This window comes from Chamaea fasciata, unplaced genomic scaffold (genome assembly GCF_029207755.1).
Source record: "Chamaea fasciata isolate MVZ Bird 193981 ecotype frontalis unplaced genomic scaffold, bChaFas1.0.hap1 SCAF_3, whole genome shotgun sequence".
NCBI lineage: Eukaryota > Metazoa > Chordata > Aves > Passeriformes > Sylviidae > Chamaea > Chamaea fasciata.
In genome coordinates this window covers 67,646,048-67,670,529 of record NW_027094088.1, presented here as the reverse complement: position 1 = coordinate 67,670,529, position 24,482 = coordinate 67,646,048, and the positions used below count along the sequence as shown (strand labels likewise).

The 24,482-nt window shown below is 40.8% G+C and overlaps 1 protein-coding gene across 2 annotated transcripts in view; it reads right to left on the bottom strand.

The window, feature by feature from the left end:
• The window catches only part of LAMA4 (laminin subunit alpha 4), a 103,233-nt gene that overhangs the window by 53,887 nt on the left and 24,864 nt on the right, over positions 1-24,482 (bottom strand). For both annotated transcript variants that reach the window (XM_066179378.1, XM_066179379.1), the window contains exons 3-8: positions 16,893-17,017; positions 12,806-12,886; positions 7,292-7,506; positions 3,269-3,364; positions 1,285-1,436; positions 1,030-1,140 (exon numbers count right to left, since the gene is read on the bottom strand). In XM_066179378.1, coding sequence (XP_066035475.1) covers positions 1,030-1,140; positions 1,285-1,436; positions 3,269-3,364; positions 7,292-7,506; positions 12,806-12,886; positions 16,893-17,017 — 780 coding nt within the window. The remainder of the gene's footprint in view (positions 1-1,029; positions 1,141-1,284; positions 1,437-3,268; positions 3,365-7,291; positions 7,507-12,805; positions 12,887-16,892; positions 17,018-24,482) is intronic.

Here is a 24,482-nt window from a genome sequence, read left to right as displayed (position 1 = left end):
TAATAACATAGAGTGATGTATTTTACTAATATATGTATATTGTAGGAACAGAAAGATGTTTAATATTATATTTTTAAAATAGAGGATAAGCAATTTTGAACCCTATTTCTTCTCCTAACATTTATCATAGCAGTATTCTTCTAGTATACAATGAAAATGTTGTGGGAGATGAGAAATGATAACCTTAATTTTATAGCCTGGCAGCTGGATGTGGATGCAACATTTATGATTATATATTTGTATTAAAAATATCTTAAGTGCTGATCAAGCTCCCATCTCAATGGGTACATGAAAAACCTTTTAAACTGGCAGTTTTGAAATATATTTTGAAATGTCTAATCAGGATTAATTTAATTTTAAGAGAGCATACAGATGAAATAAATATAGTACAAATGCTCCCAAAGTCAATCTGCATTAGTTTAGTGTATATTACTTCACTTAATTAGAAATCAAAATGTGAATGAAAAAGGAAATGTGTCTATCCCAGATCAAACATGTTGTGTAGGGGATAGGTGGGAACTCAGATGCCAAGGGGATGATTTTTGTGACTGGTAACAAACCTCCAACCACACTCAAGACACTTTTTTACATCCTTCGTTTGAATTATCAAACGAACTTGATAATTAGTTTATGCTTTTGATTCAGATTTAAAGTAGAAAGTTATAAAATAGAAATAGAAATAGAAGGTTCTTCCAGCTGTCAGGGCACACCCACTCTTATTTGGTGAACCTGAAGTGTCAGACTAGATGTTAAGATATGTTTTTTTATGAAGAGGGGTCAAACACTGGAACAGGTTTCCTAGAGAGATGGTTGATGCCCCATGTCTGTCAGGATTTAAGAGGCATTTGAACAATGCCCTTAATAACAAGCTTTAACTTTTGATCTGCCCTATATTGCTCAGGCAGCTGGACCAGATGATCATTCTAGGTCCCTTCTAACTGGGACTATTCTGTACTCGCCTCTTATGCCAACAGGTGAATATGACGAAGTGCAAACCCCCAGAGCTTTGGCAGAAGGCTGTAAACAAACCTGTTCATCAAGTGTTTCTGCTTCTCTGAGGAGATCATTCATCTCATCTGCAACATCATCAACCTGGATGGTCCAAAGCACAGCATGATTCTTTTTTTTGGACATTGCCTCCTGTGTATGGGGAAAAAAAAAGTCAGTGCATCTGAAAAGAAACTCCTTCTCTCGTGAGGGCAGGGATTGAAATTTACAGGAATGGAGTGGAAATTCAAAGATTCAAACTACATGAGAAAACTGAAATATCATCAATGCTTGTACCTGGAGATGAGTGGTAGTGAGATTCAGGTCATTCAGACGCCTTTGAGCTGCAACACCTGTAGAAATGCTCAGTAAAGTGGATTTGCTTTCATCGATAGTCAGAACTGACAATCGGATGTCATCTGTCAAATCCCAAATACATTTATCGCAGCCTGATAAGAAAATGAGACAGCATATTTTTTCTTTAGTGTTTGTGTCAGCTAACAGTAAATATCTTAAATTCATGTAATAGTGCTCTTGACCCATGGTGTTCATTCTCTTTATCACTGATGTCTCCTGGTGGATACCCATTTTTCTTCCACTTTCTTCCTCCCACTTCCAAGGTCCCACAGTACACTTATGAAATTTCCAGCTGAGCAGCACCAGATGGAACTGCTCAAAGAGGCTGCCACAGGGGTTCTGTAATTAGTTGGGAGAGAGGGAGAGGTATTTCCTGGCTATTCCCTGGGCTCTACATGTTTGTGGCCTGAAGGACAACAGATGAGGGTCAAAAAAAACCCAACTGCATTTTGTCAGAACCTCAAACTCTGTATTTCAAATATAGTGGTATGAGAAATAAGGATGTCCAGCACATGGGCTCTTGGCCACCTACTTGATTACAAGGGCAATTTCTAAAAACACAGTCATAGTGTGCTTGGAAAGTGCTTGTGCAGAGCTATGTCCTTGTTCCTGCTGAATGATTGCAGTGCTTGTTTATAGTGACACTGGTGCCAACACTAAATGCAAGAGACTTGGGTGAATGTGAAACACAGATTCCTACAGACATTTTTGTTTGATATTTTAGCAGGTCCTGAGTGTTTTCCTTCTGGTTGCTCTTCAGGCACATGACCCCTCTTTTTGGGAGTTGGTTCAGGAACCCATGCATGCTACATGCTCTGCATTATATACAGGTATAATAGATACACTAACATTTAAAAAATACCTGTGGTTACCAATAGCTACAACATAGTACTCCTGGAAATTCCCCAGGCTTCCTATCATTACAGCATGGGAGATAGTGGGAAAGGAAGTGACTGATGGATATGTGCCAAGTTGTCAACAGCAGCAATCTATATTAGGTTTGACAGGGGTAATTTTCTGCACAGTTAATTTCAGTGGTTAGTATGGGGCCATGTTTTGGATTTGTGCTCAAAACAGGGTTGATAATGTAGAGATGTTTTTGTTGTTGCAGAGCAGGGCTTACGCAGAGCCAAGACCCTTTCTGCTTTTTGTATTGCCATACTGGTGATGAGACTAGGGGTGTGCTGGAAGCTGGGAAGAGATACAGCCAGGACAGCTGACCCCAGCTGACCAAAGGGATATTCCAGACCATGTGACGTCATGCTCAGTAAATACAGTGGGGAGAAGGAAGAGGAAGGAGAGGACATTTGGAGGGATGGCATTTGTCTTCCCAAGCAAATAGGTGGGGTCCTGCTCTCCTGGAGATGGGTGAATGCCTGCCTACCCATGGGAAGCAGTGAATGAATTGTTTTGCTTTCTTTGCAGAAGTGTGTGTGGTGTGTGTCTGCACAAGTTTTCTGGCTTTTACCCTTCTGATTCTCTCCCTGTTCCTGCTGGAGTGAGTGAGTGGCTGTGTTGTTGTCAGGGCTAAACCACAACTAGAAAACCATAAACTATATGAAAGATGCCATGGCTAAAGTTGTGAGGACAGTTTTTAGGGCCAGAATATTATTTTTCAGGCACTATGTCTCAAGGTCTATGGAAGTGGCTTTGGTGATACTTCCCTACTGCTCTGCAGTTTGGACCTGAATGTGCAGTCTGGAACGCAGAGTTGGAAACAGGCTTGTATTTAGACAAGTGTGTGAGAACATGCTGAAGTACTCAATCAACAAGACATTTTGTATACTCACGCACTTAAGTGCCCTGTGGGACCACTGTCAAAATCCTGAGCCCACTGGAGTACCAAGCTCTTAAGTCAGTATTTGTAAGCTTCTAAATATAAGAGCAATATTAATTATTGATGTTTTCATGATAATATTCTTACTGATGGTTGGGCAGTCTGTGTCAGTAGAAACCTCAGGACTGTCAGCGAGGCATTCTCCAGTCTGGCTGTCACACATTCTTCCTCCACAGTTACATGCTGGGGGAAAGAGAAAGGACTTTTGGAAGAAGAATCTTCAAAATGTACAACTCCCCCTCACAAGACTATTGAAATTTTAGTGAAATTATTATCTTTAGGATTATGTATAAGAATTCAAACCAATATCAAGAACTTCTTGGACTGATTTTCCTTTCACTACTTGGAAAAGGCGTTTCTTGCACTGGTCAAATTTGGACAGATGATATATGAAGTGGAAAAACAGAATGAGAACACCTCTGCTGAAATTACTTGTTCAAAGCTTGGTCACAAGTAGAGTCAGCAAGGCCAGAGTTGCCCAGAAGGGCCATTGTACATCAGTGTCTAGAGAAGGTGACATTTAGGAGATGTATTAAGAAAAGCGGGTAACTAAAGTTAATTATTAGTTACAAATCTCTTCACAGCCCTGTGGAATTTATCAGCACTCTCTCAGGCTGTCACTAAAAAGGCTTTGCAGCTACCAGGGATTGATAGTGGACTCCAATTACACTGTTAGCTTGAACATATCAAAAAGCAAATATCTCCTACCACTTACAATGAAGAATAAATGATGTTTTATATTTTTTCATACTTGAGAAAGCAACATTTTTATTGCCAGCACAAGTGGCTCTTTTAAAAATACAATTTTAAATCTAACATCTCTAAACCTCTTTCAAGGTTTAATTGGCCTTTTAAAATATATTATTTTAAAGATTAAAATATTCTTGGAACACTTTGATACAATAACAAAACCTCAAGCAGCACATAAGAACAGCAGCAATCTATCTGGAATTTATTTTGGTCTTGTGACTCATGGTTTCAGCAGAACTTCATGTAACAAAATATTTTACTGGCTTTTTATTGCAGCCCACTAATTGTTATCTATGAATTGCACCTTTATTTACATTTCCCATTGCACATTCAAGGATTTGTTGACGGAAAATGTGTAATATAACTTCAAAGACAATGCCGCGCACTAACGTCAGAATAATTTTGTGTAAGTGGACCAGTGTTAGTAGAACAAATCAGTTTTTGTACTAATGTAAGAACAGAAATTGGTTATGAATTCTCTGATGCAGTCAGCATTTTGACCTTATCACAATCTGTGCCTCCCAGCTTTTGGACCTATGATTACTTTTAATTTATTATTTCTTTTTTTTAAGAAGTGAAAGAAAAGTATCAGTTGAAAGTAAAGATTTCTCTTTACCTTTATCATGGGGACTAGGTTTTGGCCAGGTAACAAAGTTAAAGTTAAAAGGTTAAAATTTCGATGAGATTGGTGCTCAAGAAAATAAAATTGTGTCTTCTTATTTAAGAGAATACCTGTGAGTCTGCTACACAAAATCTTATAGCAAATTAATTCCAAAAGCAGTCTAGACCATTTTTCAACTACTGGTTTAAGAGGTACCACATTTTTAGTAAGGAATGAAGTCTTTCAATGATACCATAGTTTGTTGGTGGGGAAAGCTTCTCAATTTACCTTTATTTCTGAGGGCCATTTGTGGAGAGCTTTGAAGTATGGCTAAAGGACATGTGGTTTAAAAAAATAAATTTTAAAAGCAGCTGAAAACTACCGCTCACAGCTACCCAGGTTTTGTCTTCCTCTTCAAAGAAAAAAAAGATGATTTTAGATTGATAGAGCTGTTTTTTCATTTACTTCCCTTTCCTTTTTTGGTTTTATATACCCTTTGAGATGCTCTATGAAAACCATGTAGGCAGACTGTCTTGATTCTTAGTTTTAGTTTAAAGAAGATATTTGGCTTATTTCAGAATAATTTCTAAGCAATAGCTCCTAATTGTCCCACAAAGCCAAACAAAGGATGAACTTTTCCTGTGAACTACACAAATAGCTTGAATATTATGGATGTATTGATGTACTGCAATGTGCACAGTACTGTCAAGTACAGCACATTGTGGAGTTCAGAAGAAATGAAGATGAAACAAGAAGTGTGTAATTCTCTGAAACATAATACTGCAAAATCAGGATTTGCTAGAGTGAACCTGAAGATTGAATTCCCTTCTGAAGAGAAAAGCTGTACTTCTCATAATGTATTCAAGCACCCAAGCACCTTTTATTTTTAGCAAAGATGAAATGCTGCAAGGAAAGCTGCTAATGAAGAGAATCACCACACTGATTTCAAGTCTATGTGAACAGCCTGTGTAGAGAACTCTTGTGTACCTCCTTAAGGGTACAAAAAAAAAAACCCCACACAAAAAATTGTACTGAGGTGGTGAATGTTTGATTTGAGTTTTGAAACTGCACATTCAGTGATGCCTTCCAAAATCACTTATTGCGTAACCTGCTCAGACACTTGGAATGCCCTCTTACTCTTAGATTTCTGGCAAAGTTACTCTTAGGTGCTTGAAGGTTTTGGCCATGGGCAGGGCGTGATTGCTGAGGTTTGCGGAGTTGAAGCACTGGGTGTGTTCCTCCTGCCTCATGGAATTCAGGACCTGCAGACTGGATTCTGTCATTCCTTCCTGGACAACTGCAGTTACGTCATCTGAGGTGAAGTGAATTAGGCAGTGAAGTTTATGAACAAGATTTTCTTTTGCCACCTCAAAATCACAGGCATACTGAATTTCATGAGCATCTTAGGTACCTAAATCCAGGCAGGAGGTGAGTTTTGGGGCACACTGTTCCCCACAGCTGATGTCTTTTATCTGGCTGGGATACATGGCTTTGGCTTTTGGGATCACTGTGTGTGAGCACCATCCCTTCCTGTTCAGCATGAATGAAATTCAACCCTGTGACTTTGAGATGTGAGTTATGTCCTGGAGATGGACACTCAAATTCCAGCTGTCACTGAATTGTAAAACTAGAAAGGACCAGTAGTGGCATCATGGCATCAGATGTGGTCCCCTACAAGTGAAGATAGCAACACAAAGGACATTTGATTACACAGCATCCTCACAGCCTCCATCCCGTGTGTTCCAAAACACTTTATAATAAGGAAGGAAAAAACAAGCACACAGTGAGTTGCAAGAAGGATCAAGACATTGCTAACTCCCTGAGGCCTGTAGTTCTGTACCTGGAGGCCCTGGAGCACTTCTGTGATCCAAGTTGAGTGTGTGCTTCAGCTGTCTTACCTATGAGTCAGGTTGAGGTAGGAATAATGTGTCTCCCTCCTTTATGTTTTGTCCTTGAGGGACCCCTGCCCAAAGAGTTTGGGAGGGAGCCCCAAGGTTCTTGCTCTGAGCACCTGCATTTTGTCTTTAGCAGTGGTTGTTCCGAAGTACTTTGAAAGAGGATGTAAACTTCCCTTCCAGAGCCAAAGCAAGGATAAAAGGTATGAGGTCAAACCCCTGTTTGGGTTGAACTCCATGTAAATTAGGAAAATATTAGAGGAGACAAAACTTTGTGACCCCTCTGTGCAGGTGTGTTTTGCTGAGGTACTCTGCGTAGCATCCTGAAAGTACAGTCACCTCTTGTGTGAAAATGCAGTAACCAGCAACATTACACAGACTTGTAGGAAGTGCAGAATATATTACCAATGTGGAAAATAGAAGAAAGTGAGTGGGTATTGGGTCAGGACAGGAATGATGATCCTGTTCCCATAAAAAATACTTTCAAGTCTTTAAGCACCAGCAGCCTGAGTGATCATGGTGTGGACAAGCACAAAGGGGAGGACTTTGCTCAAAGAACTCTAAGAGAACATTATTTAAAACAAGATTCAGGAGAACACAACAGTGCCTCCATTAATCCTGCCCAGGCACTAGAGATGCTGAAGTCTGGGGTCTGAGACTTGCTCATGGGAGATGGAAAGAGATATTTCTCTGGCTCCTGGCATGATTCAACTGAACAGGCATCCAATTAATCCCATCCCCTGCCTCCCAGAGCCACAGGCATCTGACAACTGGTTCAGGCATCTCTGATTCCTAGGAGACCATCCACAGACCACGCTGTGCTGCCTGTTGCTCAGCTCTGCTGTACCAAACTCCAGACCATACCTGTGCAGTTTTTAGCAAATCTGGCATCCCCGTAGTAGCCTGGAGCACACCGTTCGCACTTGAACCCACTGGTGTGGTGCAGGCAGTTGCGGCACTGCCCGGTCACTTCATCACAGTCTTCAAAAATCAGATTTGGGTCTGAGTTGCCATTGCAGTCACATTTTTTACAAGTGCTTCCAATTAGCAAAGGGTTCCCATAGTAACCAGGGGCGCACCTGAAAGGAAGAGCAATGCCGGCAATGATGAACAATGACATTCCTCTCTGTGACACCTTTTTTTCTCTGACCTTATTTATGTTACCAGGAGTTGACCACTGTGTGCAACTTCTAATGGACAGAGAGCTAATTAGGAATTTTACTCCTACAGAGGCTATTTTGTGCTCAGATCTCAACCTGTACTGTTATGTATTTTCCCCTTCTTGAACACCCCTGGTATCTCAAGCATACCAGTCTGCATTAATTTATTTTTTGTGCTTGTCTTTAGAAATGAAATTATTTTCTCCCCATTGTTTTAAAATCTGTGATAGAATTACTTTGGCAGCAAGACAGTTCTACAGTGTTTGTTTTGGTCTCTTTCAGCTCTGTATCTCACCAACTATATTGTGTTATATAGGAAACTGGGGTAAGAGACTGCTGCATTTCAGGATGCTGAAACTCAGGAAGTTCAAACCTTATTTCTATTACAAATGTACATAAAAAGTACTGACCAGGAAAGGTTATAGAAATACTTCTATGGTGAGGTATTGGGGTGGTTTCTGGTTTTTGCGAAACAGAATAGACCCTGAACCAGACTCCATTTTTCAGATTTGTTTGTTATCCTGTTGGATGAGGGTAAAAGGCTGAGAGCAGTCACCAGGATGGGAGTGTTCCTCACTTGGTTTGCAGAGAGATAGGGAGGTGGGTACCAGGCACCCCAGAAAAGGCCTGAAAAAGGTTGAAATTTCTTATCATGTCTTGTCATGTTTGGGAAGCATTTCACTTGAGAAATTTCTGCATCTTAAAATGAGAGACATGTTGGTATTATGGTGGTTTTTCAGGATATAGACACATGGGAAATGTGTAACATTCCTGGATGATCAGTGGCCCTAAGCAAAGAGGTAGTAATAGATTTGATTATTTGGAAAGAAAGAGTCTCAGTTAAAGATGTCTCTGCTGATATCAGGGCATCTGCTTAATCCTACAAGCAAGGGGAACTTTTGCAAAACAACCATTGACACAAGAACTAGCACTGGGGTAGGCATGGAGTGCTAATGAGAGTGAATCCTTGAGCAAGGGATTCTCTTGGGAAGGTGACATGTGGAGAAGCATGGAGCAGTGTCTGATGGACTGGAGGGATCATCTGGAGGGACAGGGGCAACCCACATTGTTAATGGTGTCACCACGTGCTGGCAGGAGGGCTCATGATGCAGGAGCCTGGAGCTCCGAGATCACAGACTCATACCCCAAAACTGGAAATGAAGAATTCCTGCCAGGAGGGGAATAAATAGCTGGTGTAACAATTGCTGGCTGAAGGAATTGGACAATTGAGTAGTTGCTGCAATGATTTAGGTAAGGAGTATTTATTGTAGGTCATTCTGTTTTATCACCATGTTGTCCTTGTCTCCCATCCAAAGTCCTGTTTAAGATGCTCTTTTTTCTGTCTGCTGTTGGTAAGCAGGGAGGGTGAGCACTTCAGGCAGCTCACATTAATTTTCCCAGATTCTGGCTGGGTACCTAAACCAAGGTCTGTAGTCTTCTAAAATCTGAACACAGTAAAATTTAGGTTCTGTCACTTCTGAACCATGAAAATGTGGGAGATCTGATAAAAGCTTCGAGTTTTGATCTGTTCCTTTTTTTTTTTTTTTTTTTTGGTAAAGAGAATAATTTCCTCAACACTGCTTTGTTCATGTTCCAGTCCTGAATCCTCACAGTAGAAACACAGAAAATTTTAAAGAATCCTAATATAAACCACTTGGCTGTCTCAAATACTGCTCTTGTCAATGAAAAAGGCTTTCTGTCTCTTTGCAGCACTGCCAGAATCTTTGGTGCAGATTTTATCATTTGGGTGACCCAGATGTAAAGAATTCAAGTGTGGCTGGGAGATCTGTGCACCCCCTGAGGAACTGTGAATGCAACACTGAGTGCAGAGTATCATTTATGATTGTGATTTGGTTGAATCATTCCCCTTTCCTGTGGGAGTTAGAGCAGGCAGTGATGGGTAAAGCTACTAGTCAATAATGCCAGAAGGCTTGTTATGATTTTCTAAGATTTCAGGTTTTTTTATTTTTTTTAAATTTTTTAAAATTTATGTTATTTTATTTTATTTTTACTGTATTTAGGTATTTTCCAAATGATTGTCTGTTTAATGTGGTGTCCTGGGTTGAAGTATATTCTATCACCATCTTCAGCAACTGTTGAAACCAGGTGAAGCAGTACTCCCTGCCTCCCCCACTCTGGCTTATCTTCTGTTAATGGGCCCATCAGCACCTTGCCACACGACTCACAGATAACCCCCTCCTGGACTACCTCCTGTTAATGGGCCCATCAGGCCTTATCACATGACTCACCATCCCATTGTGAGATGCTCCGCCCAGAGGGAGGAACCAAGCATTCCAGTCTGGATATAAGCTGAGACTCTGAACACCAGAGCAGCGCTTACCTACTGGACTCCCAGAAGACAAGAGCTACTGCTGGATCTTCAGACCCATTATTTCTACAGGATCAGCGCTTCAACAGAACCACTCTGCTTGGACTGCTACCACCATAGGGTGTCAGGTTATATTCTGTCTTTGTCAGTGTTCTTGTACTACTGCATTTATTTATTTCTTTTAATTTTTTCCCTATAAGTTATAATTCTGACTTACGATCTCCCACTAGTTTGATTTCAAACTAGTACATGTGGCCATAAGGTTCACAGAGGCCACTTAGTGGGGCTCGGATCAGACCAGCTTTTTGCTCACTGCTGCCCACATCTACCAACAACAAGGTGCTACCCCCACGAAGCCTGCTGCGTCTGCCCTCTCATCAGGACAAGGCCTTTTCTCACCCTTTCTTTCTGAAATAAAGTGTTCAGTTCACTTGCCAGGAATGTAGAGGACATTTCCTCACATCCCCACAGATATATTTTACACGCTCTGCTTTTAATGACCACCTGAGGCACCAGAACAAGCTGCCCAGAGAAGCTGTGAATGCCCCATCCTTGGAAGTGTTCCAGGCCAGGCTGGGTGGAACTCTGAGCAACCTGATCTAGTGGAAGGTGCCCCTGCTCGTGGCAGGGGGGTGGAACCAGATAACCTTTAAGGTCCCTCCCAACCCAAACTCTTCTATGACACTATAACTCACTTTTATTAGCCATAACTTCTCATCTAGAGCAGCTGTTTAAAGCAAAAAGAAACTTTCAGAGCTGAAAATAAGTGTGTTGCCTTCACTCTCCCCTTTGCCACTCAGTGTATCTCATAATGCTGAGGCATTTAACCTCTTTTGAATTGTGGGTAGAATGTGAGAAGAGCGGAGGCCACTGACTGGAAACATACTGCTCCATCTCTGCACTTTATGGCCTGAAAAAGTTCAGAGGCCTGCAGTAAATGTCTTTTCTTAGATTGTACCAATAAATGACCCTTTTTGGCTAAAAAAGAATATTTGCTCTCCCATAATAAAACTGCAAAGTTGTCTTTGTTTCATTTTGCAGCCATAGTTACTTCCTGTAATTATCAGTGAGTAAGAAATTAACTTTCTCTTCTCTGGCAATGCTAAAAGAACATTTTTCATCTATTTGCTTTGGATATTAAAATGTAATTTGTTCAGTTGTTCTTTTTAACATTTGTGCATTGACAAAACCTGCATGTCATCAGTTACCACCCTAATGCCTTACTGCTGAAGTTCAGGAGAAAAATGATTAATTCCTAAATTTCAATTTGGGAAGCTGATTTTCTCAGTTCCTAGCAAGGGCCTCTGTGATTTCACACCACCTTTTTCTGGCAGTGCCCAGCAGCAGGGTTTGCCAAGTAGGGAATTGCTCTTTAGCACAGCAGCAGGGGCAATGCATCAATGCATCATCCAGCTTTGAAACACTTTTTGATGTTTCTGATACAAACGGGAGTAGGACTGGAGCCTACCAGAAGACAAGTCCTGTTTGTCACTGCTTGCACCTTACCTCAGCAATTAGCCAAGGTCTTAACGTGGTGACTGGAACTGGCTGATTTCTTTCTATGGCTTTTTCTGCACAGCTTTGCCTTCCTTGAGACAGATGCACTGTGTCAGGATGGGTAGTGACCATTAGAAAACAAAGCTGATGCTATATTCTGCTGTTTCTATGCTACTGCTACCCATTTAATAGGATTTGTATTGCTTGTAGTCTGGGTTGACATTTTAATAACCATTAAGAAACCTCAATGACCTTTTAATTGTCTGCATTATCCTTTGTGTATAAACCTGACATTTTGAAAAAACAAAAGAATACAGCCGTGGGCCTGTAAACAAGGTTGGGCTTTTTTTTTTTTTTATGCCATCTGCTTTCACTGTTGCTGTCATCATTTTAGTGATGTGGAGGTAATAGGCTGATGTTTTTACATCATCCGTAGGGAGAAAAGCCTTTACTCATTGTTCATCCTACCTTTTCCATTTTGATTTGTCTTTGCATCTTAAGCATCCCTTTTCTCCCTTCTCTGACAGTTACATTAAGTATCATTTGAATTCCAGGCTTGCTCATTATTGACAGTTGACTAAAGACTTAAATAATTCAGGGGCTTTAAGGGAAAACAAAAGGAGATGTTCAGGAAGCCGTTGTCTGAGCCATCCTATATCCCTCAGTCTTTGTGTTAGAGCTGTTTTAATTTATTGGCTGCTCAAGGACAATTTCTGAATTATAATCAGGCTCCTGACATCCATTGAAACATCATCCATGTGTGTTCATAACAAGTGAGAGAGCCTCTCACAGCACATGAAGTTATATTTCTGCTGTATTGTTCAATTTATTTGTGTCCTTTGTTATTTAGGGAATATTTACTGGAAATTGTTTATGGATATAAGGGAAAGTAGAAAAGCAACACTGGCCTTAATTGTTTGTCTTTATTGAATTATGCCTGTGAAGTGCATTTAAAATGTAACAGAAGAAAGCTGCATCTGCTTTAAGGATTTGACTCGATAGTGGATTTTCTCCTTTGCTTTAGTAAAAGTTATTTGGTAGTAATCTGCTACATATTTTAGAGGGGTAAATGGCAAGAGGCATCGATATTGTGTATAATTTTCACTTCAGCTGCTGTTTCTGATTTGTATTTTGTATTTTTTAAATTACATTCCTTTTAGGAAGATCACCACATGAAGGTACACAAAGTGCAAGAACTAGATCGAAAAACATCATATGTAAATGTCTTACCCTGACACTTTTAGTAGGAACTCAATGAGACCATTTAACAGGCACAATTCTACCTGATGAAAACAAGTGCATAAGATTACTCCCCAGTATGGGAAGATTTCCTGAAAAAATTCTGGACTTCTTGATTGAAGTCACCATCAAGTCATCCTGTGAATTTCTTACCTTTCACAGTTGGGTCCAGCATAGTTTTCCTTGCAGACACAACGCACACTTCCACTTTTTCTATAACAGGAGACTGCAAAGCTGGAATTTCATTAAGATGAATAGTTAGCATACCAGGAAATGACAGACACTTGGGAATGTTCCTTTGTTACAGCATGGACATTTGTCAGTGTGAACTCTGGCTCTTGGTTTTTCATTGCTGAATGGGAGTTAAGCTCTGTACATAATTTATATTACACCCCTTGTTTAGACTTTAAATTAGCTGAGGAAGCACTAATTACTGTATAGAACTATGGAGCTATATAAATACAGATGTATATGTATGAAAGTTGTCTTGCAGTGCAGATCAGACACCTCTGCAGGTTTTGATACACACACTTTAGATAAGGGACTTAAGTTAAATGTGTATGTCATGTAAACTTAATTGCTTCCTGTCTATTATCCCAAGGGGTAAAACTGTTTGTGGAAGACACAGTGAGTACTTCAAGAACTGAGATTCTGAAATGGGTGCAGCAGTTTTCTATGCAAATCCTACAGTTTTTCTCAAATTCCAATCTGGAAGTTCCTAGTGGTGAAAACTGACCTCAGTAATGCTGTCCTCACTTGAGTAACTGAGTTTACAGTAACTGAGGCTGCTCTGCCATCTTTCCAAGTAAGCTGGAAAGAATCTGCAGCCTCTTCTGAGACCAATGTGCCAAGTAGTAATGCTGACTGCAGTAAATGGCTTGGGCTGTAATTTCTACTGTCGTGATTCTAAATCATGGATTCCTCTGTTTTCTTATGTTTTCCGGATTTAACAAATGTTTAAGCAAATATGAGACACAAGAAACAGCAGCAGCCAGATGAGCAAAGTGCAAATTTTATATGCATTTCAAACACAGTCGTGGACATGGCTTAAATACATTTACAGGAAATAAAGAGATACAGTCCTAAGACATTTCTAGTTGTTTGCAACATGTGTGAATACATTTCTGCCAGCACTAGAATGCAACCAGAGTAGTAAGTGGCAGCAGTTTCCAGCTGCAGGCCCATGGTTGCTAAAACAGCTCCTCAGTCATACGGTGCTGGGCAGCTGTGGCTGGGTTGCATCCATTTCACACAGCACAAAAGACTCAGAGCAATGGGAAAGTGCATGATCCATGCACTGCTTGTTCCAGGAGCAAACAGCATAGAAAGGTGACGAGAATTCCCGCATTATTTCAGTTCCTGCCAGCATTTCTCAACTGGTTGGACAAGCAGAGATAAAAATCTGTCTGGATCTCTGCTGTCTCAAAACATTTGATATAACCAGAGAGAACATAAAATGAGATTCTTGTCACAGAATTTACAAATTAACTGCTGTGTGGCTTTTGCAAGAACATGTTGAGAAAGTCATAATTGTTTGGCAGGCTTCCTCTTCTTTAACAAAGTCTAATTCCTTCACGTAGTTGCAGAAACCACATTGTGGATCTAAGTTATGGAATAAGACTGGAATCTTCCTTGAGTTTTATACTCTTTGTGAACTTTTAGAGGGAAAAAAGACTTTGTAATTCCCTTGGGTTTGAAAAGAAGTAACATCTGCTGGGCTGTGAAACAACCTCCATCCTCCCTTTTTTGTTCCAAAGAGATGACATTACACTTCATGTGTAATGTCCAAAAGTTCCCAGGATAGAAGATATGAAGATTGTCTGGTCAGAAAATCTACTGAATTCCTGGAAAAAATATCTATCTGGTGAGTCTCTCAGTTTATGGATTCGATATTCTATTTCCAAAGTAAAACAGAGTGCAAAACAACATCCTTTGGCTGTTCTTTTTTAAAGCCATTTAATGCTTCTCTGCTTCTGGTAGAGTAGTTATTCTGCCTAACTCTTTATATGTAGTAGGATTAATGAAGGAAAATTGAGAAAAACAAAACCCCCAAAATAAAGAATATTTTTTCTTTGAATTTTATTAAGCTTTAGTAAAGCTTTATGTTGCTCAATTATTTTTTGCCTGTTCCAGCCCCAGCTGAAGACTATTTCTGTGGTCAGGTCTCTCTCATGCAAGAAGATGAACAGGCAATTTCTGCACATCATTTAAATAAGGGTATGAAGCAATTTGGGATGGGATGTTACTTTAATTATTACCTTCAGGACTTTTCTGAGGGAAAACCAAGGAAGCAAAGTGGATTTTTACTAATGTAAAGTTTCAAAGAGGAGACAACGTTGTTGAACATAGACTATTCTGAGATGAATGGACCTTTGAGGCTCATCAAGTCCCGGCCATGTATTGCTGCTAATATTGAGGCATCTGCATTCAGGTTTCTTGCAACATTTGTTCTCCCTTCCCAATCCCACGCTGCTGAGTTTTGGGTTTTGGGTTTCCTTCTCTTTAGTGGTTTGGAATAGGAGAGGCATAATGTCCCTAGCATGTTGAAACAGGGAATGCTCCTTGGCCTCTGCTTCCGTCTCCTACAGCACTGGCAGAGAAAGGCTGCAGCCCAAGGCCCTACTGGTCCCACTGCACTGAGCCCTGCACAGTGGCCTGGTGGACCATCCAGCTCTGCTCTCAGGGAGCGCCTCTGCAGAGCCTGTTGGCCTGCAGGATCAGGCAGGCTCTGGGGGAATGCAGACCCAGTCATGCTGTGTCAAATCGAGCTGCAGGGAGCACAGACCAGATCTTACCTGACTGACCTTGCTTGGTAGAGCCTGAGGCTCATGTGGTTGTGCCTCAGCCATGCGCAGCCCAGGCTGTGGCTCAGAGAACAGCTTCTCACGCCAAAGTGGCTGCTCTGTGCCCAACAGGTTACAAAAACCGCTTTGCCAAGGAAAAATCACTGCTCCTGACTGTTGCACTTCTAAATTTTCAGGCATTATAGCTGCTACTGAAACTGGAAGAAATAGTCTGCTTCATCTACAAGCTTGGCTCACTCCTAAGCCTATCTACAAGTGAGCAAAGCCAGGTTCTTCCAATGTCTCTGAAAGATTTTCTCTGTAATCCAGGCAAAGGTGAAATTTTTCAGCAATAGCTATTCTTCACCCCATGGCCCTTCTCACTTGTCTGCAGCTCACTGCAAAAGCCAGGAAGGGATCTTTGGAAATTTAAGCCGGAGAAATTTTGTTCCTTTGCCAGTTTGAGCCCTGAGAAGCTGAGCAAAATGCAGCTCATCCCACCTTTAGGTTGTGTGAGTAATCTTATATCAACAGCAAACAAATACAGTAAAGAAATTCCTTTTGCTGTGAAGTCCTGCTGAAAGCAGAATGGGAAAGAACACAAGAGGAATACCGAAAAACAGTGTCAGCCTCTTGGCAACTAATTACTAGCATCTCCCTATGGTGGGATTTGCAGAGATACCTCTGTCCCAGAGCATGAATCTGAGCAAGAGGAAGTTGGTAATTTCTTTCAGCTGCGTTATTGACATGCCACTAATTGTCTCTAATGGCTGGTTGTGGCTTGTAGGTTTTTTTTTTTCTTTTTTTTTCTTTTTTTTTTTTTTTTTTTTTCCCAGAAGGCACAAAGCACACATCTGGAGTTCTTTGACTTGGTCTTGGTTTTCTGTCAGGCTTCAGAGTCTTACCCAAAAGTAGCTGGGCATCAGCTGAAGGGGCACTGTACCTGTCACAGGGTGCTCCAGCACCTTTCTTTGAACTGTTACTGTGCTAACCAGATCCAGCTGCTGTAGATTCAAGGGACTGCAAAGTCATGGGGTTTTTTGTGCTTGGTTTTACCCCTCAGGTGACATGGATTGAACTTTCTGTCTTTTTTTTTTTTTCTCCCTGTCTCAGCCACATAAATCTCTGATGCCAGCTTTCCTGAGAATTGCTCTTTAAGGGAGTTTTAAAAGCAACCAGAAAACTGAATAATCTTTTCTACATAAGAGGGTGAACTTAATCATTCTCCTCCCTCTTGGTAAGAATTGGTATGAGCATTTAAAGATAATTTGCACCTTCTAAATGAAATGCTGCTTCCTGTGGTTATAAACACGAGCAGCTGGTAGTCCTCTTATTTTCTCCTGTGTTTGTCAAGGGCAGCAGCCTTTGTCTCCTGTATTCAGGAAGAGATGCTGACCCCACCTTTGAAAGGGCCAAAGCCAACCCAAATGAAAGAGAAGGAAAGGCTCTCTACATACTTGGCGAGTGCTGGCAGGGGGCAGGGGCAGGGCTGGCAGAAGGTGGGCGCTCCGCTGACAGTGTCTCCAATGAAGCCGTCTGGACACTGCTCGCAGTGCTGTCCTGTCGTGTTCCTCTGGCAGTCCTGCAGTGGAAAGAGACAGAATGGTGAAAGACAAATGGAGGTGCTGCCTGATTCAGAAAGAGACCTTTTAGCCGGAGACCTGGCCAAGCAGAAGAGTGGCTGAAGCCAGATCTTGACCTTTCAAGGTGAAGGTGTTTCAATCTGTCAAGGTGTTGGCAGATTCAGGCAAATAAACTGACACAGCTGCAAATAAAAATATTATAGATGATTACAATAACCAGCAGCAAGGGTTGACAAGGTGCAGTACAGAACAAAACAGATATATGAGGCTGGAAGGTGTTGTAGCAGAAGTGTCAGAGCCACCTAGGTGTAGCTACCAGCCCTGTTTTGAATTGCATGTGCCAGAACAGAAAAATCCCTTTTAATGACTCTAAAAAAAAAAAAAAAAAAGGGGTATCTGCTGGTAAATACTGTCAAGAGACTTGAGCCAAGACAAGGGTTTCAGCAAGACTGCTTCTGGGACTTGACGACTGGAAAAGAGCATTGGGAGCTGTCTCACCAAGCTACTTTTGAAGAATAGGAAGGATGCAGAAATTGTGCAAGGAATTTTTCAGTGTCCCTGAACCAGAACTCCCCAGTTACAGCACTTTGTATAGAGACAGTACAGATGTGAGCAGCTACGCCAAGCTTGAGACAGCAAGGAAGCAGATCCATGGCAGACAGGTGGAGAACTACTCTATCAGTGTGTATTTCTGTAGGTTTGGGCTAGCTTCCTTGATTCTTTCCTCTTCTGAACTAACACCATGGATCATGGAAACTGCTGACTGAAAGATGTGATTTCCATCCCTGGGAAGATGACAATGTCTACAATAAAGAAGACCTCTGAGTACATGAATAAGCATCAACTGATTCAGGAACTCCTGCTTCAGTATCTGCTGCATAATGGTGCAAATAAGCAAGGGTATGAAGGGGAATCCGAGGATATAACTCATCTGGACTCCCACAAAAAGCCAACCAAGTTGCCAGGATACTTGAAAAAAAGGTTTTTTTGCAAACTGAAAGCTGACAGAGAGTAGGAAGTTTGGCTAGGATATAACAGTAACTTTTCAGCATGGTAAGTGTCACTGTTCAGATCACCTGAGCCTTGGTGCTGATGTGAGTTTTCTTCAGTATTCACCTGTGTCTTACAGAGACAGAAAATGTAGGGCTGCTCAGCTGGAACAGAAAGGCAGGAAGGGGTATTTGGGTTATGTATAATTCAAAAGCTTGTAAATAAGCTGAATGCAATACAACAGTTCACCCAAATCCTGCAATAAAATAATTCACTCAAATTCTCCAGTACAAGAACGGAGGGGCACTGACTTGAGAAGGAACTTCCCTACACAAAACATAGATTTCTGCTACTTGTTGCCAGGAGGCAAGAGTACTTGCAGGGACAGAAAGGGATTCCTTAGATGAATTAATGGGCAAAAGATTTATAAATGGATGTTCCCAAGAACTCAGGAGGCAAGTGACATATAGCAGTTGTGGGCAATGGTGGAGTACAATACAGAGCCTTCAGAAATGGGCCAGTCTAGGTTCTCTCCTAGCCTGGACCTCTCACTTCCTCTGCTGGAGATCATACATGGGCTGCAGAGACATCCAGTCGGGTCCTGCATGGGACCTCTTGTGCTACCTGGTCCAGGAGCTAGGAACTGACAGGGAAGCTGTATGTGGGATTTCAGGAGGGCTCCAAATGGGAGGGAGCTCCATAGCCTGGGGCAAGGGGCACCTTGGTGCCTCCGTGGTTGAAACTTCAACAGTGCTGGGGTGGGGTGGGTGAGCTCAGCTAAGCAACTCTTCACCTGCAGCAGCCCCTGCAGATTTGAAACTCACTTTCTTCTCCAAACATGGTGTGTTCTTTGAAGAAATGAATATGAGAAGAGAGGAATGTGATTAGGGAGGACGTTTAATGAAAATAAATAGTCAAACTTCACTTGCACAGGCATTTCTAAATTAGTTTTTTTGTCCACATGCTGTGACTTTGATTTAATGGCAGAATTTTGTCCTGGCAACATTGCTGTTTTTGGTTTTGCTTGTGAAAACACATCTGATTTTTTTTTAACCAATATTTCTTATTTGAATTCCATAAAGGATCCCCAACTAGGACTCATAATTTACAGGCTCAGAATCTTTTTGATTACTAGGACTCAAAATTTACAGGCTCAGATTCTTTTTGATTCTAGAAGACTTTGCTTGTCTTGCTTGCTGCATACTTTATAGTCATAGAGAACCCATTGACCAGAAATTAGTTTTTGTGCAAGGCTGTCATTTGGCCAGAGAATTTTACAGCAAGTAGAATGTGACGAGAAAAAGGAAAAAAAAGTTAATTTTTATTCCATGGATCTTTAAATAGATTAACCATTAGTAGTTTTAGAGCTAAAGCTGGTTTTACTTCTTCATATTTGTGTTAAGGAATAAAATATTTAGTGTATGGAAAACCTTAAGGTTATTTTAATTAAGAGCCTCTAAAATGAGAGAATGCTAGGAGGAAGTTTGAATAAGAGGAAGGGGAGGAGGAGGAGGAAAGAAGTGCACTAATCACAGGGCACATGGTGAGAGCCAGAAGGCTAAGGGAAGACTAATACAGTTTTAAAAATGTTTTGCATTTGTCATTATCCAGTGAAAAAGCAATGTTAATGCACCAGCAGAGAGACGGGAGAGCGTGGGCACTGAGCACTTGAAGTGCTTGAGCCACCCTGTGTCTGGAGCACTGGCAGAGGCCTTGGGTCTGTTTACTTGTAGCCTTCACTGTGTTTTATTAATTCATTTCACCTTGTTTGTCCTAAGCTTTTCAAATAACACATGGGCATAAGCAGAGTAAATCTGCTGCTGGTCTCCAAAGCTCCAGTATGACTGCAATGAACAGAGCAGGACAGCAAACCTTGCTCTTTGAATCTGCAGTTTTTCACCTTCTAAAGTGAAGGGAAGTGAAAAAGGGCTCTCTTGCCCCAGATACCCCATTATCTGAATGCACTTCTGTGGTTTTTCTCTGGTTAGTGATTATGTAAAAGTGACTTTATCTTATTTAGCCAGACAGAACTTCTGTGGGTATTTAGAACCATGTTTTTACAGTGACAGAAAAAGTGGCCTTATATTTTATGTTCCATTATTTTGCAACTCCAGCTAAACTGCTGAGTGCGTTAAGCCCCTGGGACATCTCTGCAGGCAGGGAGAACACCCTCCCTGCAGCTCATGGGTGATTCTCAGCATTGGGTGACACTGGGCGTGGTAATTTGAGAAAAGTGTTTTGCTTCTCAGTGGATCATTTTGAGTGGATTATCAACAGCAGCCTGGCTTCTAAAGGCCCCTGTATGAGTCTACAGCATGTAATCATTCATCCATCAGTACACCAGCAGCTTGTCTGATGAGAGAGTGGCTGGATTGTATTTGCCTGTGTAAGAAAATGTCTTATCTGATCCTACTATCCTGGTCTGGCGCTCTCATTGAGTGCCAACAATCAGTGTGAGCATTTTTACCTAGCTCTTACTGTAACTCTTTGTGCACACATGAAAAGATGAAATGGTGTTATGACTGGGTGTGGGGGGTATGTGGTGTGACTTGGAAATGATTGTCATCACTGAGCTCCTAGACCCCTTTGATTGGAAAGTAAAGCTGGAACTGCTGTTCTGAGAACATGAACACTTTGTGCGATGCAGTTCTTCTCAGTAGGTACATTTGTGCAGAAATAATAATGAAAAGTTTGTTGATTCTCTTCAGGCAATAGCACTAGGACAACTTGCCCAGCACAAGACAAACATGCTTATGTCAATTAACATAACTGAAAAACCGAGGCATGAATCTGCACCAGCTTCATTTAGGAACCTAAACTTGCAAGAAAAGAGTTCATTTTGATGGTCTTCAAAGGTACCAGCTTCATTAAATCTGCCTTTTATGCAGTTTTAGGGAAATTATTTGTTCTGCAGGGTAGCAAAGTGCAATTTAGGCAGTCTGGACCTTCTCCATAGGAAATAGGTAGCAGATTGGTTTTCTGTGTACCCTAAAGTTAAAGAAAGACAGGACTTGTCACAATGGTGCAGAGAACCTGTTAGGCACCTAATGTTGGATGGCAGGGAGACACTCCGGGGCAATCACAACTTTCAAAATACTCAGCCCTGCCTCTGGTGAAGTTAGTACAACAACAAATGCCCACTAAAAGCACAAATAACCCCGCCCCCCCAAAAAACCCCCCAGGGTCTTAAATATTGTCTGTGAAATCTGAAAGGGTCCTCAAACCTTGACAATCTTATTACTTTGGAGAGGAAAACAGTTATTGTAGCAATGTATCAGGAACTGTTGGTTTGTTTAGCTTTTATCTCCCTTATTACTTGTCCCTCTGAGAGATAGTCTTTTAGCAACTGTTTTTGCAGAAGATTGCGCAAGGATAAATAAATTATATAGGCAAAGAGATTCAGACGGCTTACATGGATGTGCAGTCTGTATTTGGAGGTAGATTTAGACTTCCCCTCATATATGCTCTCATATCTGACGTTAGAGAGCAGCTTAGCATCGCCTATGCCAGCACGCCAGAATTTGTTGCTATCCCAAAATAATAATACTAAAAAAAGGAGTGCAGCATAGTGACTTGAAAGCCAAGAGTTGTACATGTTTTATCTTTTCCATCTATGAGGTTTAGGGTTTCCAGCCATTGTGCGTGAGATGTGGTGTTTTCAGAATTTTATATGGAGGAAGGAGATGAGGCACTTAACGTAAACATAAAGTATTGTGCTAAATACTAATACTAATTTTTACTAAAGTAAAGACACCTGTCTAAGCAAAAAAAAAAAAAAAAAAAGAAAAAGAAAAAAAAGAAAGAAAAAAAAGAGAACTCATTTCCTGATGTGGTTTGGGTCAAAATAACCCCTCTATGTCAAAGTTTTGATTTGTAGACCTTATCCTGTAGTGAAGTGGGAGATGATGCCTTGCCAAATGCACCTGGCCTGCTACTTTCTCAACCCATTACTTGTGGTAGCTGACTGTGACAAATGTGGCTGAGCAGGTGGGAGAGCAGCAGCAGCCCCTCCTTGTAGTCCTGTCCTGAGTTCCTTTGAGCCTCTTACACCAGTTGTGCAGAAGTGGAAACAAAGTGCTCGCATACTGGGGACACTGTTGCATGTTTTCAACAGTAAACTGAATACGACAACAAATACTAAGTTTAAACATAGCTAAGAGGGAGGGAAATATCTATACCTGAGAAAATGTGCTGACTAACACTACTGTTTTTGACAATTACTGCATTCTAATACTGCTTTCTGATTAGATTTTCAAACATGTCACCAATTCTGTATAGATATCTGCAGCTCATCTTTACAGAAAGAAGCAGTGAGCTATAAGCAGCCAGGCTCTTTGTGGAAGGCAGAAGTACCTATTGAGCTGGGGAGTTTTGCTAGCTCCCTCCCTACTGCTTTTTGCTTGTGCTTGATGGATGGTTGTAGACCCACTGGCAATTCTCCAGACCAGCCTTGGCAACCATGTGGAACATATTATCCTCTTGGGCAGAACTGCCAAATCTGTTCCAACCTTTCCGTTCAGCTGTAAACCCAAACGCTTAAACGCAAATCACTTACACGACAATATGCTCTATTGTAAAAAATTCCATAAAAGGCTGGGAAAGATACCAGTGGATTTATCCTCTCCACTGTTAGGATCATTTGGTCTTTCTTGTTCCAAAATGATCAGATTTTTTTTTTTTTTTAATTTCCTTGTGAGTATTTGGATGCCGTATATAAAGACCGATCAAATATATGGAACTGAAATGTTAACCAAACACTTAGAGATTTTTGGGGAGACAACAAGAAATTTTCCTTCACTCCCTGCTATAATGCTTTCTCCCGACTTACTTCTTCGGTTCTGTGTTTTCATGCATCAAGGAAGATCTAATCTCCATTAACAGTAGATACCACATGTAAGACACTGATAGCTCAGTCTAACAAAAACTTTGCCTGGATAAACAGCTTGGTATTTTTAAAGAACTTTCAACCTTTCAATACATTTTTTCATGTTTGTTTGGAGTCATTGCCATAAAATATTTCAGTCACTTCAAGCAACTTGCTTCCCTAGACTGTGCAATCAAATTTTTAAGTAAGGTAAAGCCCTTTGAATTGCACCACTTGCATAATCCTATGCAGGTGTGGCTGTTCATTGCTTTAGAAAAGCTGTTTCACCTCTGTATGCCACTCTTGTCAGAGGTGACGATCACAGCCCTTCTGATGATCAGTCATTTGAGGACCACTCCCATGTCTGAATTTTCATATGTTGAACCCTCAGTAGAGGGTATTGCTCTAAAGCAATAGGTCAGCTGTAGGTTGCTGGTGTCTGGGGAAGGGTGAAGAAGGTAAAACATTCCCTTCATATCTTCCTATCCTACTAGCAGTAAAACATGATGGGCTTTATGCAGGGGAAATGCACATCTCTGGGTCTGCAGGTGGCCACTTGAAGCTCTTGCTGTTTCACCCACTTACCGTCACATAAATGCATGCTTCCAAAATCAAAAGCTAGAGTCTGAAAAGAGATCTAATTTTCTTCTTGTAGCCAGGATTGAGAAAATTATGTTAAAAATCCAAAGTCCAAAATCAGCACAATGAATTTGTGTTTCTTCTCCTACTGGCCTTAGATGCATCACCAGATAGTGTATTTGGAATGAAGCATTATTTGACATCTCTCTTTTAATATATTATTAGTAGAGCTTACAGTATGCTGGCTATTCTTCTTCTTCTTACACTTGGGTGATTTTCTATCCTAACAAAATGGACTGTGTGTCTCCTCAGTTTTAGTCACAGGATCATGTGGCTGATTTATGTACCGGTTTTATGTGGCTGTCTGCAATGATTTCTTCTGTCTAGTTACCTCAGGACATCGTTGATTCATTGATTGTGTCATTCAATAAGCTTTTAATGACTCATGGTTTTGATTTGCACTCTATGAATAAGCTGAGAGAAGTTTTGAAACAGAACCTCAAGATATATATGTCAGCAGAAATTAAAGATAGGAGCACTCTACCTTAAGGCATCATTAAAAAGGGTTTAATTTTATTTGATTTTGAATTCAGGGCACAGGCCAATGAAAATTTCATTAATTTGTATGCTGTGGGAACTACATTTACCAAACTGATTTGAGGGATTTGCATAATACAATGGCCTCAGAGCATCATATGGGGCCTGACCCTTTCTTTTCATCCCTTTTGAAGCAGAGTACTTTTTCCTTTTCATACTGTCTTGTCCATTTATTCAGGTCTTACAGCCTAGTTATTACTTAGACTATAAAAATCTACCAACCAAACACAGTGTTATTATTACTTTCAAGTTATTATTGCTTCCAGCATTGTTTGCAGAGTTAACTTTAAAAAGTGATGGCTTTTTAAAATGTTTAAATCATTCCATTATATTGATACACATGTAGATATAGAAAACTTTAACTTTGGGGAAGATCAGTTCTTCTAAAGGTTTGCTGCTAAAGACATTTTGTATCTATGGCTCAAGGTTAAGGT